At 52.7% G+C, this 18,134-nt stretch overlaps 1 protein-coding gene across 2 annotated transcripts in view; it reads right to left on the minus strand.

Annotated features, from left to right (window-relative positions):
• The window catches only part of BANP (BTG3 associated nuclear protein), a 103,011-nt gene that overhangs the window by 42,750 nt on the left and 42,127 nt on the right, over positions 1 to 18,134 (minus strand). The window contains exons 5-6 of one of the 2 annotated variants that reach the window (XM_082608220.1): positions 8,511 to 8,627; positions 6,939 to 7,114 (exon numbers count right to left, since the gene is read on the minus strand). In XM_082608220.1, the coding sequence (XP_082464346.1) occupies positions 6,939 to 7,114; positions 8,511 to 8,627 (293 nt within the window). The remainder of the gene's footprint in view (positions 1 to 6,938; positions 7,115 to 8,510; positions 8,628 to 18,134) is intronic. The other variant, XM_082608221.1, reaches the window with a different exon arrangement.

The raw sequence follows: 18,134 nt of genomic DNA on the forward strand, positions 1-18,134 counted from the left end.
CTGCCAGCCCCCAACAAGGGGGCCTCGGCTCTCTGGCCGGGGCAAGGAGCGCCCCACCCGTCCAAGCCCCAGACCTGGCCCTACTGCTCCAACAGCGATGCGCCAGAGCAAGGGCCACCCTCCCTGCAGACGCCACCCCGGACAGCCTCAGCCTCCCAGCTCCAGCGACAACCGAGAAAGGCGGGGCTACACCACGCCGTCCCACGCACACAGCGGGGGGCACACATGGGTAAAGGCAGACACTGTCAAACTGATCCAGGAGGAAGGAACAAAAAAGCGACTTCATCTATTAAACTTAATTCTTAGGAAGGCAAAACACCACGTTAAATGAGTGAAGAAGTTCACAAAGGAAAGCCAAGCCTCATTTTTATGTAAAGAATGATCATCCTCAGACTGATCGGAAACTCCCCAGTCTTCATGGATGATCTCTGCGAGCCGTGCTGCAGACAAGAACATGGAAAGGGCCGGACAGGCTCAGTGAGGAAGCGACCGACTGGCCACTGTGAGCAGGAGGGCGCGCGTGGCCACTGGGATGGGCTCTGCGGGCCCGCGAGGGCTGTTTCCTCGCCCAGCTCCCTGCTGACACGTGGCCACGGACGAACACCCAGCCCCAGAGCCGGCAGACGGGCCTCCAGGAGTATTACCAGGACATTCTGGAGGAGGAAAGATGGCATTTTAAATTCCTACAGAAGTTATTACTTCAGGGAATACTGCTCCCCCCCAAAAAATAAATTAGTCTAAAAATTAACTATTTTCCCTCCCTATCACTCCAGAAAATAATGGCTTAAACATCTCTGGTAACATAGGGAATTGTCCAGAAAGTTTCTTTCAAACACCTCAAAATTTTGCAAGGCATTTTATAACCTGTCTACAACCTAACTTACTTAATGCTGTGAGTCTCAGGTGTGTGGTCATCTGACCAGCAAGAAGCCCGAGCTAGGCAGACAAGAAACACAGCCTGCAGCAAGTCTGACCAACACAGCCATTGCCGTGGGAACAGGGGACCCCTCCGGGGGCAGGGAGGACCAGGGCTGCACGGTCACTGTCCGGGCACTCCCGGGAGACGACAGCACCTCCACGCTCCCTGGCCCAGACGCTCGGGCGCACGGTCCTCACCCAGGTGCGCGGGCCACACCTGCTGACTCAGCCCCAAGTCACCTCTGACCCGACCCGAGGGCCCGAGGCCAGCCTGGGCCCAACTTCCCACCAGTGACAATGAATCATGTCTTTTAAATGTAAAACAAGACGGAGCACCAGCCCACATAAATATTTGAGAAATTCGCCTTTTGACAATTCAGAAAGGATATATTTATTCTACTAAAATAGCTTGGTCCAGTTCTGGCATCTGAAACAATAGATTCTAGTGGCTTTATTTAAAAACTACCAGTTGGGTTATAAGAAAAATAAACTTGCTTTCTATTCCAATCATTTAAATCTTTAATTAAATTAACTGACATTTCTAAAAAACCTATTCAAAGAAAAACCTTCAGCAGTAGCTTGAACTTTCTTACCAAACAGTTCAGAATACAAATATTTCTTTTGAGGGTCTATTTTAGGTCTAGGAAAATGAAACGAACAGAAGAAGCCCCAAGATGAAAAGGATGACCAGTCTCAGGGTCGCCAGCTTGACAAAGAGAAAAAGCAGCTACCTGTGTCACGCCTCCCCCGCTCCCCACCCGCTGACATGCATGCATACATACATGTGTATATACGGGACACACACGTGCGTACATGCACGCACACACACGCACGGGCACACGTCCCGAGGTAGTTGATGCACACACCAGCATGTCCACTGACACCAGGGAGCCTTGGTTCCGAGCCACTCGGCTGGGCCCGGGCCTAGGTGTGGGCATCCCTCTCTCCCAAGTATGGAGCTAATCGCGTGGGGCAAAGACAAGACAGTATCTACTCCGCGCCTCCTACGTGCCAGGACTTCACATGCCTTACTGCAACTCAGGGACTCTGAGAAAACACGACACAAGGCGTCACCACTCCTCCAAAGCAAAGGGCAAACTGCGAGTCCTCCGACAGCAGCCTGCATGCCATGCACACATGTCACACAGGCTGGGAGGTCACCAGCACTCCAAATGCCACCCTGGAACCAAGCCCAGCCCAGCACCCGGGCTCTCTCCAAAGATGCCGGTGTTCCGTCCAGGGGGCCCCAGAAGCCTCTATGTCCTGTGCGGGCAGCTGTGATGGAGGGAAGGGCCCCCAGGATGGGCCACTCGGACACTTGCTGCCTCGGCTCCCAGACGCCCCTGGCGCTGGTCCCCCTCAGTGATCACTCACAACAGGCTCGGTCTCTGCAGCCACGAGAGGGGACCACCAGGGAGGCGTTTCAGTCTCCACCCAAGGGATGGTGACGACGCAGGCTCTGGGGTGAACGGGGTGTCCACACACGGCCCAGGGGATCACATGAGGTCAGGTCCTCGAGGCCGGCTCCAGCACCTCCGGGCCAGCCTCAGAGGACACCTCGTGCCCACGAGCAGGGATCAGGCTGAGTTTCCATCGGGCTTTTATAAAGGCTGCCCAAGCTGGTTACGAATTTCTCCACATGTGAGGTGCGGGCTGGGGGTGGGGGGGACCAAGTGGCCCCGGGAAGGGGCTCAAGGCGGCTTTCCAGAACAGGCCCTGTGGGCCGCCTCCCAGCACACACTCCGTCCTTAGAACCTGTCGCCTGTTTCTGAGCCCTTCTGAATTAAGGTGTTTACACCCTGGCTGTGAGCCTCAATGGTGACACCTGCAGTGAATCGGTAACACTCCAACCAACCACAGAACCTGACAGCTTGCCTTCCTGGCTTTAGACACAGTAAACTATGTGCCTGTAGCCCAAGCACCTCTGCTTCTTCGGGACTGACGTGACATCTTTAAGCTATGGACAGATGGACAATTTGGGGTTTTTAAACTGGGAATTCGAAAGTGTTAGGTTACATACAGGATAATTCTGTAGGGAAAGGGAAAACACAAACGCCTCTGGCACTGCAGCCAATTCCGTCCCCCGAGGCTGGGCCCATCCGACAGAACCACGTGGCCACACCTCAGACAGAGCCCAGCCTCTTCCGGGGAATCCCGCCTGCTGTGACGACAGTGAGTGTCCAAGGACACTTGGCAGGAAGAGCGGGAGCGTTGGGCAGACACTGGGTGTCCCTCTGCTGGGACCCACATGCCGACCCGAGACGCGGCGAGGGATGCTGTGATGCCAGCCCCCAGCCACTCTTCTCTGAGCTGGGATCAGGGACCATTCACTACTCGGTCCTGACAAAGACCCGCTGACGGTGTTACACTAATCCTTTCTTAATCCTGCTCTTGTCAGCAGCCAACTTATGACGGGCAGCCAACATTATGCCTTTTAATGTTACCAAATACACAAAGAATTTACGCAGGGACTTCCCTGACGGTCCAGTCATTAAGACTTTGCCTTCCAATGCAGGGGGTGCAGGTATGATCTCTGGTCGGGGAGCTAAGATCCCACATGCCTCGCAGCCAAAAAACCAAAACATAAAACAAAACCAATATTGTAACAAATTCAATAAAGACTTTAAAAATGGTCCACATCAAAACAAATCTTTAAAATAAAAAAGAATTTGTGTTAAGAAAAGTTCATGTAAAATTAATTATGTGAACAAATTCTCAAGAAATGTTTCTGGCTAAATTTCCTCCTCAGCACACGTACAGCTGCAGTTTCGTAAACGCAGCAATTCGTATTGACCTTGTTTCGTAGCCCACAGCCCAGCAACACCCTAGAGGAGGTGCCCCCGGGTCCCCCTGCTGTGCCTGACAACCCTGCGGAATCACCTGCTCCTCCCAGACTTTATCTCCCTGCCCTGCCCCCCACCCCAGCACATCACACATATGTGAGTATAAATCATTTCACTGACTCGGGGCTTTGCGACATACACAAGGCTGATTTCTGACAATAATTCAATTATAACAGAAGTACTACCCTATTAAAGGCAAGTACCAAACATTTTACATGCAGGATTAGTCAAGTTCTGTAAGAATTATCAAATGCATAAACAGCAGGAATTTAAACTCTTTATTAAGAATCTAACTAAATCCCTTCATTAATGAAGAGATATCATTTTTGGTCCATTTTGGCTAATTTGTTTCTCTGACTCAGTTCACCAGCTTAATCTTTGAACGATGAACCCCACACACCTTCAGTACTTCTCAAAGATCGGGGTAAACGAAGGCCTTGTGCCGGGGAAGAGAAGGGCAAGAGCTAAGAGATAAGCCTGCGGCTCACTGCTCCCCACCGCCAGCGTTTCCCTGATCCAGATGGAGTTGGTGCCGTGACAGCCAGAACTGCCGATTAACGCATGGGTAAATCCCCTGGCACCTCTGCAGCAGAATAAAGATCTGCTAGGGGACGGCATGCCAATTCGTGCAGACAATGCGGAATTCTTAAGAAATGGCCATTCTGAAACTCTGTGGTTCTCTGCAATCAGGCACAGAAATACTTTTATAAGAAGAGAAGAACGTCTGTCTATGTGCAGCCCTGGGCTCTTATCAGGAAGTAGGATGACTCCACCTAAGGCCGAGCCTCCAGCCCGTCAGCGCCTACAGCTTATCCCCATTTCTCTGATAGGAACTAGCTGACTGGACGCTCCCCAGTCGAGCAAGCTATTCTGGCCCCGGGAGGACGCGGGAGGGGAGCAGCGAATCCGACTCTCAGTGCATCATAAATGTCACAGGACGTTGGCCACATGACGCCACTACAGGCCCGTGCGAGACGTTCGCAGATTAGCTCTTTTGCCCACATTTACTTGCACACACCGGCTGTCTCTGTTCCATCTTCCCAAACCCCGTGCCAACCGAGGTAGCTCAACCTGACATTCTCAGGACGTAGAACTGCGGGAGGGGTGGGGGGGACACCTTCCCGAGGACAGTGGCAGCAAGCCTGCACTCAGACATGCAGAAAACCTATACTTTTCCCTTACGGGTCTTAATACTAATAAGCTCACATGTGATCCCTTTTTGTAAGTTCACATTAGAGTCAGTCTGCAGCCCCCCCCTGAAATATATTTCACATGAATCAGATCATATCAGGGAATACAAACTTCAAAGATGACATTTTTGGTTTTTATGATAACCCCAGACTCCCCCCAAATTATCCAATGTCATGTTTCAGAGCTGAGGCCGTTTAAACCAAACAAATTAGGCCTGAAGTACACAGCCAGACCTACAGGAGTATTTACCCAAAATCCACATGGAAAAAGAATAAGAACAATTAGCTTTCTCTGCAATTGTTGCAGACATAATTTTCATTCGATATCCACTAAGATCAAGTCAGGAGCATCCCTCTTTTCCTCAAGTCTAATGAATAAAGAGACTAGCTGCCCTGACCCAGCAATTCCACTCCCAGGTATCAGCCCAAGAAAAATGAAAACATACACAAAAACCTACACACAAACGTTCAGAGCAGCACTGTTTGTGACAGTCAGAAAGTGGGAACAACGCCAGTGTCCATCGATGGGTGACGGATAAACAAAGTGTGGCCTATCTACGCACTTAGATGGGCCGTCATCCAGCCATAAAGAGGAATGAAGGACTGGTGCATGTGCAACGGGAGGGCACCACGTGCTTCCACTCATATGAAACGTCCACAACAGGCAACTCCACAGACAGGAAGCAGATCAGAGGTGGCAGGGCTGGAGGCTGGCGCACAGGGGTACTGCTGTGGGGTCTCTCTGGGGTGGTCAAAATACCCTGCAATTAGACAGGGGTGATGTGCACGCTCTACCGGCACGTCTGCTTTAAAATGGTCGGTTTTATGGAATGGAAAGTAGACCTCATTTTTTTTTCTAAGTTGCCCAATGTGCTTTTTCTCTGTGCCCTGCTCTGCCATCTCAACCCTAGCTACTTATGTTAGAGGTGAATGACGTTTTAAGGAAAACGTTTTCAATGCTTCAGATGTGGTAACAAGTCTGACAGGAAAATCTTTGTAGAAAAATCTATACTGTGCTCTTAGGAAAAATCAACGACTCAGACGGAGAAGCAGAAACACCTCACCAGCCCTTCCTAGTTAACAAATTATAGGCTTGAGGACTCGGTGACACGATGCTACATCTGCCCGAGTTCTCTCCTCTCTCTCCACGCTATTTTGGGAAACATCGACTCAGCCCTCGAGAGAAGGACAAAGCTGCCAGGCGGCAGGAATCCTCTGGAGGACATGCCAGGCCGCCACCCGGACCCAGAGCCAGGTGAGAGTGGACCCCAGACCCAGCAGGAGAGAGGACGCTCCCCCTATATCACAGTGGGCAGGGGCAGCGTGGACTCAACCTGGACGTGCAGCCCCTCTGAGTCTGCGTGAGGCCCTCGTCAGAGACACAGGACACAGCTGTGGTCAGACAAGTGAGCCTACCGATAGCTCTCAAGTTACAGCTGTCCCTCATCAGAAAGCCTCCAGAACCAGATTCAATAAGCAAAACTGACTGAAAATGATTATGTAAATCTGTATTAACGTGGAGAGATTTCTACTATGCAATGGGAAAAAGCGAGTTACAAAATCGTAAATCTAGCGTGTATGTTAACGTAGAAAAAGCCCAGAAGATTTCTAGAGATCTCTGGATGAGGAATGTCTCCGGTTATTTGTACTTTCTTTGTCATTTTCATATCTTATCGTCTTTCAAAAACAATAAACATATATTACTTTTCTAAAGAGCAGGGAAAAAAATTACAGCTGACCCCGGAACAACGTGGGGGATTTCGACCCTCCATGTGGTCAGGGATGCACACGTAACTGCTAGTGGGCCCCCCGTGAATGCAGCGCCCCCATATCCACGGCTCCCCGTGTGCAGACCATACAACGCTGTAATATCTACTAGCGAACAGTCCACGTGTCGTGGACCCACGCAGTTTCAGCCCGAGTTGTTCAAGAGCCGCGGCACACACATTACCGTCCACGCGGGGGAGGAGCAGCTTCGAGGACGCACCTTCCGAGTTGAGCGTGATGAGGGTGACGTTGTTGCCGATGCTCTGGCTTCCTGGCTGTCCACAGTTGGAGACGGAGTCACTGGCCTCGGACCCGCTCTCCCCGTCCTCGTTGTGGCTGTCCTCCTGACCCGGCACCTTTACCACGATGGTGTTCTGCCGACGCCCGGGCACCGCGCTGCGCGGGAAACAGAGACACCAGCGGTGTGGTGAGAGCAGCACAGCAACACGCAGAGGTGCTTCTGCACCCCGACGTTCTCCCCTTCACGTCTCAGAGAAGCTACCTCTGCACGCGCACTGGGCCACCAGCCTTCCCTCAGCTCTTTCTACTCAGGTTAATAGCAGGAGACAGTCTGTGGCTCCAAGAAACTGTATGAACTTGAAACGTTTAAAAAAATGTTTACATCACAAAAGAAGTGAAATCACTACTCACTGTGACTCAAGGCCTAGAACGCTCCTTTCTGATCATGGAGGTGACCCTACAAAATGCTGACGTCTGAATCAGGGTGAGATTGAGGCCGTGTCAAAGGAAAGATTGAGTGAGGGAAAGTATGTCTGCAGACCCAGACTGCCTGCACCGCTCCACTCCGTCCCGCGAGATGTCCTAGAAATGACCCGGCCCGTGAGACGCAGCTCTCACTCCCAACCAGCCCACTGACAGAAACCACTCGAGTGGGTTAAAAAAGCCAGTCGAGGATCTCCTGGGGGGTATCCGTAGCACCACAAGGGGCCCCAATACAGCGCAGTAAGACACTGCCAGGAAACCAGAACGCCAGCCAGCGCCAAAACGTGCTCTATTACCCGGAGACACGTTACTGCCTGAATGACCTTCTCGACTTCCTTCGAGGTGCTGCCACGCACGGGGAAGGGGAAGCAGCGCGAGGTCCCTGCTTGCCGAGGCAAACCCCGGGGGGCTCCATCCTGGGGGCCGGACCTCGCTAAACGCTGCAGGCCTGGCCACGACTCCGCCCTCACGGGCACGAGGCACACGGACCCTCTGCTGCTCTGCCGGCCCACGGCCTCGGCCGGGAGCGTCCACACCCACCCCCCGCGGCCGGGCTCCTTGGGGTCTGGGGCCCTGGGAACCTGGGCTACAGCCAGGTAGAAGCGGGACCAGCTGCAGGAGGGCCTGCGAGACTTGCCGGGAAGCAGCGCGGTGGGGCCGACGCCGGCGGTGTGCCAGCACACGAGGGGTGACGGTGCCCTCCACGCGCTCCCGTCTCTGACCCAGGGTACAGCCAAAGCGTCTCCAAAGAAAAAGGAGTGGAAAAGGCACCACCTCGAAACGCCTCCGCCACTTCGCCGACCAGAGGGGGCGTCGCCGACCCGACATGCTCGGACAGACAGACAGACAGACAGATGGGAGTGAGGTGAGAGGACCGGGATCCGCGGATCGTGGTGAGCACACGGGGCACCTCCCGCTGGCACGCACGGCGCTGGACACAGGCCGGGCCGTCCTCCCCAGACCCTGGCCGCGGAGAATCCCGGGCCCAACGACACGGGCGCCCCAGGACGCCGCCCTGTCCCCGGGGCCCCGGCGGTGGCGGTGAGAGGTGGGGTGTCGTGCTACTGACTTGCTAATGATATTTTCCAGGGGATCCGGTGCCCTGCCGCTCAGGGGGTCTTCCATCTTGGCTACAACGGCGTTCTGCCGATCACTGTTGAGAATTACTGTAGTCTGGGGGACGACGCTAGGGAACAAAAGAATCACAGAGAAAAGAAGACCTTAACACGACAGCGTTCATTGTCAGAGCACAGAGTCATCAAAAGTCAGTGCCCAGGCCCCGAGCTCCAGGGGGGAGGCCCCGGCAGGGCTGCCCACCGTGCACAAGTGACACCAGGCAAAGGGCGAGCCGGGGCGGCGCTTCTTAATGGAGAGTCTGGCCCTGCTCCTGTTGGCAGCGTCAGGGGAGTCGGGTTAGGAATATTTACATCCTTACAGAGAAGAGACGGAGGTGTCACAGCTGTCACTGCGCAGTAAGGTTTCTGAAGGAGTAGGTCTGCATGAAAAACAGCTCGAGACTTACTCACTGCATCCGAGCGAATTCCCAGCTGCCAGCTAGGCTCTCGTGACCTCTGTGCTTATCAGTTGCATCCCAGGATGTGAGTGTCATGCACAGAAAGGGGCGAACACCCGCGGAGGGGCCACGGGGGAACTGCCGGGCACTGACCTCTGGGTTCTGCTGGGCCAGTGCAGGAACCACAGCCAAGGGTCCGGGGACTTTGCTTCGAAGGAAACGATGCTACAAAAGAATTGTGCCCCACCGGGGGCTCTTCCCAGAGGGAGATGTGTGTTTCTTTATTTTTTTACTTTTGAGACGTGTGTTTAAACACGCAGGAGCCAGTGGCTCATCTCTAGGCACAGAGCCGTCGAGATGTTTGGCTCATTGACCTTCCAGCCCTCAGCGCTTCGCGCCGTGCTCTGTGCAGAAAGAACAGGCACTTGAGACGTACAGCAGTGTTACCTGAGGGCAGTGTCATGCCTGGATCTCGCTCTCCAAAAACCAACTCGGGGAAACCCTGCTTTTCCAGGAGGAAAGCTCGTGAACCCAAAAGCACCCATGAGAACCCAGCCCCCTGTCCCAGCCACACCCTGTTAAGTGTCCCCAAAATCAGAGGCACAAATGGCACCGTTTCATGATGAAGGGAATGGCAGGACCACAGGGTATTTTCCTAAAGAAGAAGCACAATCACCTGCATTCCACTCAAAGGCATTGTCATTTCCTCGGCCGTGCTACGTCATCATCAGTGACACCTGAAATAACCCACCAAATCCTGACTGCCTACCCACAGGTCAGGCACCACAAGTGACCAGGTGGCCTCTGACTTGGTAACGAGGTCACACACAGGGTACCCACACAAGGGCGTTCCCTCGCACCCCAATAGGACATCACGATGGACATGAGCACATTCAAGGTCTGAGATGTCTGCCGGAAATAAACAGGTTAAAATGGATTCACGCCAACATCTGGCAAAGTCGTTAGACTAAACATACCTCTGTTTCCTAAAGGACCTTAAGATTAAGGAAATGCTGGTCTGAGACAACCAGCTTCAAGCTGGAGCACAGGGAGCCCTGGGACGCCCGACCATTGGGGGTCCCTGGGTGTGCAGACCCCACAGGGCCTCAATTCCCAGATGCCCTCCTTCCGGAACATCCTATGTCCTAAAGATGATGCCCCAGGAGAGCACCTCTGGCCAATGTGGTTGTTCCCTTTCACAAAGCCTCCCCTCAATCACATTCAGGTACCCCGTCCATCTAGACATAAGACAGCACGCGCTCTGCGGGGGTCACTCCTTACCACTCACCTCTGACAAAGCGCACGGAGGACCTACTTAGGGTTTCAGCTCACAGATAATCAAAGTAATCTGTGATGACAGACCACTAAGATTGCTGGCACACACCTGCAAGAAATGAGGACCTCCTTCATCTTCCACGTATTTATTTATGTAAACAAAGTTTCTCAGAACTTCAAACTATAAAAACTGAAAACAGAAATGGAACCAACATTGAACCTTGCGTCATTTTAAGCGATAGATTACTCATAGCCCTCCAGAGATTCAGGAATTAACTAACACTAAAGCCCCATCCATCTCAAGGGTAAATTCACAACATTGCATTGTTAAGAGTTAACTATAAACTGGTAATAATTTACCCTGTTTTGTTCAACTGTGTACTAAGAACCGTAATGAGACCTCAATCCAGACCTTAACCCTCCAGGCCTCACGGTTACAGGAAATACATTTTTCAGCTTCAATTTCTATCCATATTTCTGTTGCAAAGGAGTGTACCAGCCTGGTTGACAGGATAAAATTTTGTGAAGGAAATGAAATGGGAATGAAAGTTCAAAAAGAAAAAGGGACAATGTAAAATTTGACTGTCCAAAGCTTATTCATCAGGGGATTTTTTTTAATGGATGATGGTATTTAGATTATAACGGAAACATTTAAGTGAGCAATGAATCTGTTTTTAAATACCAATATTAATATTCCAGAAAATACACCTTTCCACTAATGCAATTACGTCAACCTTAAGTTGTACAACTTAATATTTTGTTTTTCAAAAATTAAGGAACATCCACATCACATTAAAAAGACAGCGGTAGTTATCCTGAGGGTCCGTACAGACCAACTGTCACAGCATGTCAGTGTCCTGCCGAGGCCAAATCACAGCCCCAGGTACCCAGTGAGACACGACTCTGGGTGCTGCTGGGAAGGGGCTTCGCAGATGTGATAGAAAGTCCCAGTTGGTTGACGTTAAATTACTCGAGAGGCAGATCACCCTGGGTGGGCCTGGCTTGATCGGGTGAGAGCTTTAAAAGGCAGTTTAGGGGCTTCCCTGGCGGTCCAGTGGTTAGGGCTCTGCGCTTCCACTGCAGGGGGTACAGGATCGACCCCGGTTGGGGAACTAAGATCTCACATGCTGCGTGACACGGCCAAACTAAATAAATAAATTAAATATTTTAAAACATAATAATAAAAGGCAGTTTAGGCTTTCCCTGAGCTTAGAGACTCCAAACAGCTCCTGCCCATGGGGTGCCACCTGGTGACGATGTCCCCTGCCTGTCCACCTGCCACACAGACTGCACACGTGCTGGGCTGCCTCCACAGCCGTGTGAGCCAATTCCGAGTGGGCAGCCCCTTAGAGTGGGTGTGGCTGTCCCCACACACACCCCTCCCACTGGTTCTGCTTCTCTGGGAATCCTGGGTAAGCTGCAGCATGACACCGAGGGCGGGAAAGCGACACTGGGACCCTGCTGGCACCGACCCCGGGCCTCGTTCAGATCGCACCGGTCTCCACGTGCGCCTGTCGTGCTGCCCCCCAGACACGCCCACCCTCCCTCCCCGGCGCATCCCCGCACCCACTAACCTGCTCCCCGTCTACCACTCGGACGCTCGGAGGATGTCACAGAGGTGGGAGCACGGGGCGTGTGACCTCGGAGATGCCTCTGCTGACACCTCCCAGGCGGCCAGGCCCGAGCATGTGCCTAGGGGCACACCCACATGTTTAACCTTTCACCCAGACAGGGGCTTTCAGGGTGTTTGCAGGTTTGGTTATTACAAACAAAGCTGCCATGGACATTGGTGTGGAGGTTCTGTGTGAGCATGAGTTTTCATTTCTCTGGGATAAGTGCCCAAGAGTGTGCTTGCTGGGCCACACGGTGAGGACATTTTACCGGCGATAAATCCTTCCGATCTGTTTCCAGAGCTGCCGCCCCGTCTTACAGGCCTACCAGCAGCGGCGAGAGGCCCGGGGTCTCCGCGTGCCGCTGGCATCTGGAGGGGTCCCTGTTGTGTCTAGCTGTCTCCTATCCTCGTTTCCCTGCTGGCTAATGCTGCTGAGCTCCTTTTCACGTGCTTACTCACCATCCACCTCTCCTCTCTGGTAAAACAGCTGTTTCTGTTTTCTGCCGACTTTCGAATTGGATTGTTTGACTTCTCACTGTTGCGTTTTGAGAGGTCTTTATTCTAGACATTCCGCTAGCCCTTTATCAGATACGTGGTTTGCAAACAGTTTCTCCTGGTCAGTAGCCTGTCTTTTCAGCTCCTAACAGGTCTTTCAAGGAGCATAAGTTTTTAATCCTGATTGAGTCCACTTTCTCTTTTATTTTTCGTGGATAGTGCTTTTGCTGTGATGTCTCTGAAGCCTCTGCCTAGCCCCAGGTCCCAAAGGTTTTCTCCTGTGTTTTCATCCCAAAGTTTTACAGTCTTACATTTTATGTTGCAATCTGTGATCCATTTTAAATCAATTGCTGTTCAAGGCGTGAGGTTTCCACCGAGGTTCATTTCTTTCATTTTGCCTGTGGAAACTACTCCGGCACCATTTGTTCAAAAAGCTGTCCTTCCTCCATCAAACTGCTTTTGCACCTTTGTCAACATCTAGCCAGCATATTTCTGTGGGTCTATTTCTGGGCTCTCTATTCAGTTCCACTGATCAATTTATCTATTCCTCGGTCATTCTGGTTTTTAAAACTTTATGTGCTCAGTTCATTCTTTCACAGTCTTAAACCATTATCTATACCTTTACTTAGAACTGTATGTCAGTTTCCAAAGTTCCTGTTAAATAAAAACTTAACCAAAAGGGAAAAGGGAAATGACTAGACCCACAGACCATCCTGATTCTTCTAATTCTAAGATGAGGCTAATGTGCCAGCTGAACATCCTTGCCTAATTCTAAGATTAGGCTAGTTACACACAAGCTGAACACTCTTGCCTAAGTACATTATCATTCAGAAGTAAAGCACGCCCTACAGCTTGTGACCTGTGACCACGTGCCGAGGGCTGCCCGCCCTGGCGGACAGTGACTGTGAGCGCAGGGCCCCCACCACCTCCACGGGGCAGTCATGCGGGGGCCGCCCCCCTCAGGCAGGACTGCCCCAGGGCCCCGCGTGAAACAAAGCCTCAAAGCTGGAGCGGGCACTGTGGTACCTTCCCCGCACAGACAGCCAACAGCCCGTGCAAGATCACACAGCTACTCAGTGGTGAAGGCAGGTTTGAGCCCAAAGTCCTCAAGCGGCAGAGCCAACGTTCTTTACCAAAGTCAGTGAAGCCGGACCTGCACCCCACGACTCCCTGAGCACCAGAATCTCCTGGGGAAGCGAGGGCCCACCCCGGAGAGCCTGGACTTCTCTTTTTTTAACAATTTCCCCAGGTGATTCCGATGGGTACCCCTGGTTTAAAACAACACCAAGCACAAAATCCCTGCCCACTGCTCCCAGTAGCACCAGCTTCCCCCAGAGCCCACCCGGTCCAGCCCACTGTGCGATGTGACCTTCCATCTGCTTTGTTCAGTGATGCATCCTGGCTGCCCAGATGAATGCCCAGGACACGGGCAAGCCTGTGTGTTCAAGGAGCAGCCTCAGATCTGAGGGGCAACCTTGGGCTCACTCGGCTGGTCCATACTGTGAAAAAAAAGAACAGAGTAGGCGCCCGTAGACGCGAGGCCCAGAGCACAGCCCAGGATGCCGTCTACACTCAGGCAACCTGCGTCCTGAGGGCTGACTGGGTGCGCCCAGCAGGCACCACGAGGCTGGCTGATGTCGGACACTCGGTGAATGATGAGTGTTAGTGTTAGTGATTTCTCAACCTCCCGGGGTCGCTGAGGATCAAGGAACACTAAGCACTCACACGCGTCATCCCCTCACAGCAACCCTCGCTTACGATTTTTATTCTCCTTTTACTGATGAAGAAACTGATGCTTAGAAAGGGTAGAATCTGCCCAAGGTCTCATCACGTACAGGTGACGGAGCCTGGATTCAAAGCCAAGATTCTCTCCTGCCCTTTGCCACTTGTTGGTGGAGAACAACAGGAATGATCGTATTTCAACTACTGCTACCACTTACCCTTTCAGCGTTGGGGAGTTTAATGGTTTTATTCTGATGGATTTAAAACCAAATATCTTCAGCTTTCAGAGCTGTCCTGGGAAATATCTTCCAAGTCCACTTACAAAGTGGCCTTCCCCTTGCCCTCGGCCTCAGGGAGCTGCTTTGGGAGCAGGTCAGGACGCCCCGTGCTGCTGCCCTAAGACACCGGCTCTTCTGCCCCTTGCACATCAGTCCCACCACGTGACCATGGCTGGACTGGACACCGAGGCTGCCATCAGGGAACAAGCGGCCACGGACGTGGCTCAGGGCAGGCGGGGGCAGCTTGGGCGTGGGGTTAAACCCCACCAGCACTTCTTAGGCTCCCTGGCGGAACAGGGTCCCTCGGGAAAAATCAGGTCTGTCCAAGCAGCACGGTCACCCCTTATTTCCAGTTTCCAAGGAGCAGGAAGAACGTCCACAAGTGCTGACTGTGAGTTCTCTGAGCAAAAGCTCATCCGGGAGAGGAGACCAGCCGCCACCCACAGCAACGCGCCGTGGACACCATATGCTCTAGGGCTGGGGCCGGGCTGGCACATGCCGAGCATCCACAAGTGGGCGTCCACACAGGTTGGGGGCACTGCCGTCTTAGGAGAAACTTCTAACCTTCCCAAGACAAGCCTAGGCGACTTAAAACGCCCAAAGGCGAGGCTGCGCGGCGGCGGGGCCGGGCCACGGTGCCTGCACCAACTCCCAGCCGGCCAAGCCAGCCTCCAGTGTGACCCGCAACCGCACAGCAGAGTGGTTCACACGGAGCTGCTGCCTACAGCCTGTGGTGAAAGGGACGCTCGCGTACTGAGGTGTGGGCGTCACTCTGGCTCACACCTGAGTCAGCTTCACTTTGCGGCCTAGCAGACACTCACTGTACATCTGCTTTAACCATTAAAGAAAAGGCCACAGCGATCAGAAGCAGAGAGTGTCCACGTGAAAATAGCATGAAATGCCTCCCTCCCCGGGAGGCCAGCGCTGCTCCTCCTTCCACGATAAGCCTCCCTTCCCAGGTGCCAAGGCCATGCTGACTCGCTGCACACATGCTGGTCTGTCCCGTGGGAACCCTGAAAGAGTGTGTGTGTCCCTGACCTGTCTGATGTTCCCTGTTCGGACAAGATATAAAACTGTGCTGAAAACCCTGCTTCTCTGGAGCAGTCTTCTGTGCTACAGTCCTTAGTTTCACTCACGTAAAACTCTTCTCTGTTCATATTATAGATTGTTTATTGATTATTTTCGTCAACATGTGAGTGAGGCAGTCAAGTTGGGCATTATTTCTGCTCACACAATGATGCCCAATTTTGTTTTCTGTGGTGGGGGAGGAGTTCCAGCCGAATATTAAAAAGTGTGTGGGGCTTCCCTGGTGGCGCAGTGGTTAAGAATCCGCCTGCCAATGCAGGGGACACGGGTTCGAGCCCTGGTCCTGGAAGATCCCACATGCCGCGGAGCAACTAAGCCCATGTGCCACAACTACTGAGCCCACGAGTCACAACTACTGAGCCCGCGCACGAGAACTACTGAGCCTGCGAGCCACAACTACTGAACCCACGTGCCACAACTACCGAAGCCCGCACACCTAGAGCCCGTGCTCCACAACGAGAGAAGCCACCACAATGAGAAGCCTGCGCACCACGATGAAGAGGAGCCCCCGCTCGCCACAACTAGAGAAAGCCCGTGCGCAGCAATGAAGACACGACGCAGCCAAAAATAAATAAATAAAATAAATCTTAAATAATAACTAAATACAAAAATAAGAATAGAAAGTGTGTGAAAAAGTGTTTGCCTCTCTCCCTCCTACCATTGAGCCTCACTACAGTACATCTGCTGACACTGATCCTTCTGCAATTCAAAATTGTCACTCATCCAGCTCAGCTTGGGAAATGTGTATAATATTAATTTTCTGAGTTTTGTGTAACCCCCTACTGACAGAAGCAAGCTCACAAGGATCTAAAGTAATCCTCTTTTCTGCTTATGAGAACATGCCAACAGGAGGGTAAGGCACATATCCTTGGCTTTCCAGTTATAGTCCTGCCTCACATACAAGAACCGGGGTCCTAATAAAATACGAAATTGTGTCCCACGTATTGTACTTACAAAAAGAAAATGGTCTACTTTTTTACCGGGGTCCTAGAGTTTCAGTAAGAGCAAAAAAAGAGGGGTCGGGGGGACACTCCTCAGTTAAACAATAAAACCAGATGCCGCGAGGTCCTCACACCTGAGAGGCAGGTAGGCTGGGGTCCACCATGACCCCCTGCCCCCTTTCATAGGTGCACCTGTTCTGGGAGATGCCGCACAGCCAGGCTCCATCTCCAGGTGCCTCCCACGCAAAGGTAGCCCCGGGACAAGTGCTCACGCATCCCAGAGGCCTTAGGGAGTAGGATGGAGGGCATGGGGTCTCAGATCCCTGCGGGGAGAGCAGTGGGAGGACCAGAAATGCCACTGGGCACCAAGAACACAAGCAGGAGGCACACGTCTCAGGGGTCCTGGGCTGCGGCAGTTCACGTAAACCAGCCAGCACCCAGGCAGCTACACAGTCGCTAACATTTGTCTTAAAGGGTTTACTTCTCTAGCTTGCAGGTTAAAGATTAAAAAGTCATAAAAACCAGGATCCAAAAAAATACTCTTAGGGATGAGAATAAGTTAGCATTAAAACTTTGTTTCCAATATCCAAGGGGATGAGCAAAATACAGTGTAAAACTAACTCCCCCAAAATAACCAGCCGCACCAGAGAAATGGGGTAACCTGCCGCCACGAACGCCAAACCCCAGCTGCCTGGAGCCTACAGGGCCCAGAAGGCGTGGGATCCAACCCGCCCCCACCCCACAGAAGCCACAGCGCCCAGGACAGGACCCTGCAAGTGCGCAGTCTCAGCCCCGAGCCAGCGGAAGAGCTGTGCGTCCCTTCTTCTCCTTCCCGAGGAGCTGCAGAGACGCCTGCTCACAGAAAGGCAGGCCTGGGAGCGGGGGACACCCCGGGCGGCCAGACCCTGGCACCCACAGCTCCGTCCCCAACAAAAGGAGAGAGGACGCCTCTAGGACTAGGCAAGGGACGTCTTGCACAGCCCGTAAGGAAGCGCTCAAACCAAACGAAAGACCCACCAGGGGGAGGGGGTGTCAAAGGCCACCGGAGCCACCTAAGAGCACTGCCGACGGCCAAAGCTGGAACGGTGTGAGCAGCAGCGTCCACCCCGAGGCCAGTGCCTGAAGGGGAAGACGCTCCCTGGGAGGTAGAGCGCGACTTCCGCTCCCTGAGCGGGGCTGGCGCAGGGGCCGGGGAGGACAGCGCCTGCGCAGAGGCCAGGCCTGCCAACGCTCAGCCCCGTGACCCGCCTCCACACCACACAGGCCACGCCGTGCTGCACCCCAGCAGAGGCGGTGGGAGGCCTTCACCTCTGCGACCGTCCTCCCCAAGCCACCAGGGGCACCCCACGAGACACCTAACCAGCACCCCAAAAAGCCATACAGACAAGGGGCTGAGTAAGTGCCACAGGCCAGGAGCCCGAGGAGACTCAGCAACTGAATGTCACGTGGACCTACAGTGAAGAGAGAATATTATACAAATAAACTCCAGAGTTTCAACAAAGAGGAAATCTCCTGAGGGACACAAATCAAACAGCACCGTCTCAAGAAGTTCCACGTTTATTAAAGTTCTGTATTTATTAAGGAGATTGAATTCATAATCAAAACCTAGGCCAGATGTCTTCACTGGCAAACTCTACCAGATAGTTAAGGAAGAAATGAAACTAATCCTATAGAAATACTTTCAGAAAACAGACGATGGGGCTTCCCTGATGGCACAGTGGTTAAGAATCTGCCTGCCAATGCTGGGGACACGGGTTTGAGCCGTGGTCCT

The sequence above is a fragment of the Mesoplodon mirus genome, assembly GCF_964341445.2.
Source record: "Mesoplodon mirus genome assembly, chromosome: 19".
NCBI classification, from domain to species: Eukaryota; Metazoa; Chordata; class Mammalia; order Artiodactyla; family Ziphiidae; genus Mesoplodon; species Mesoplodon mirus.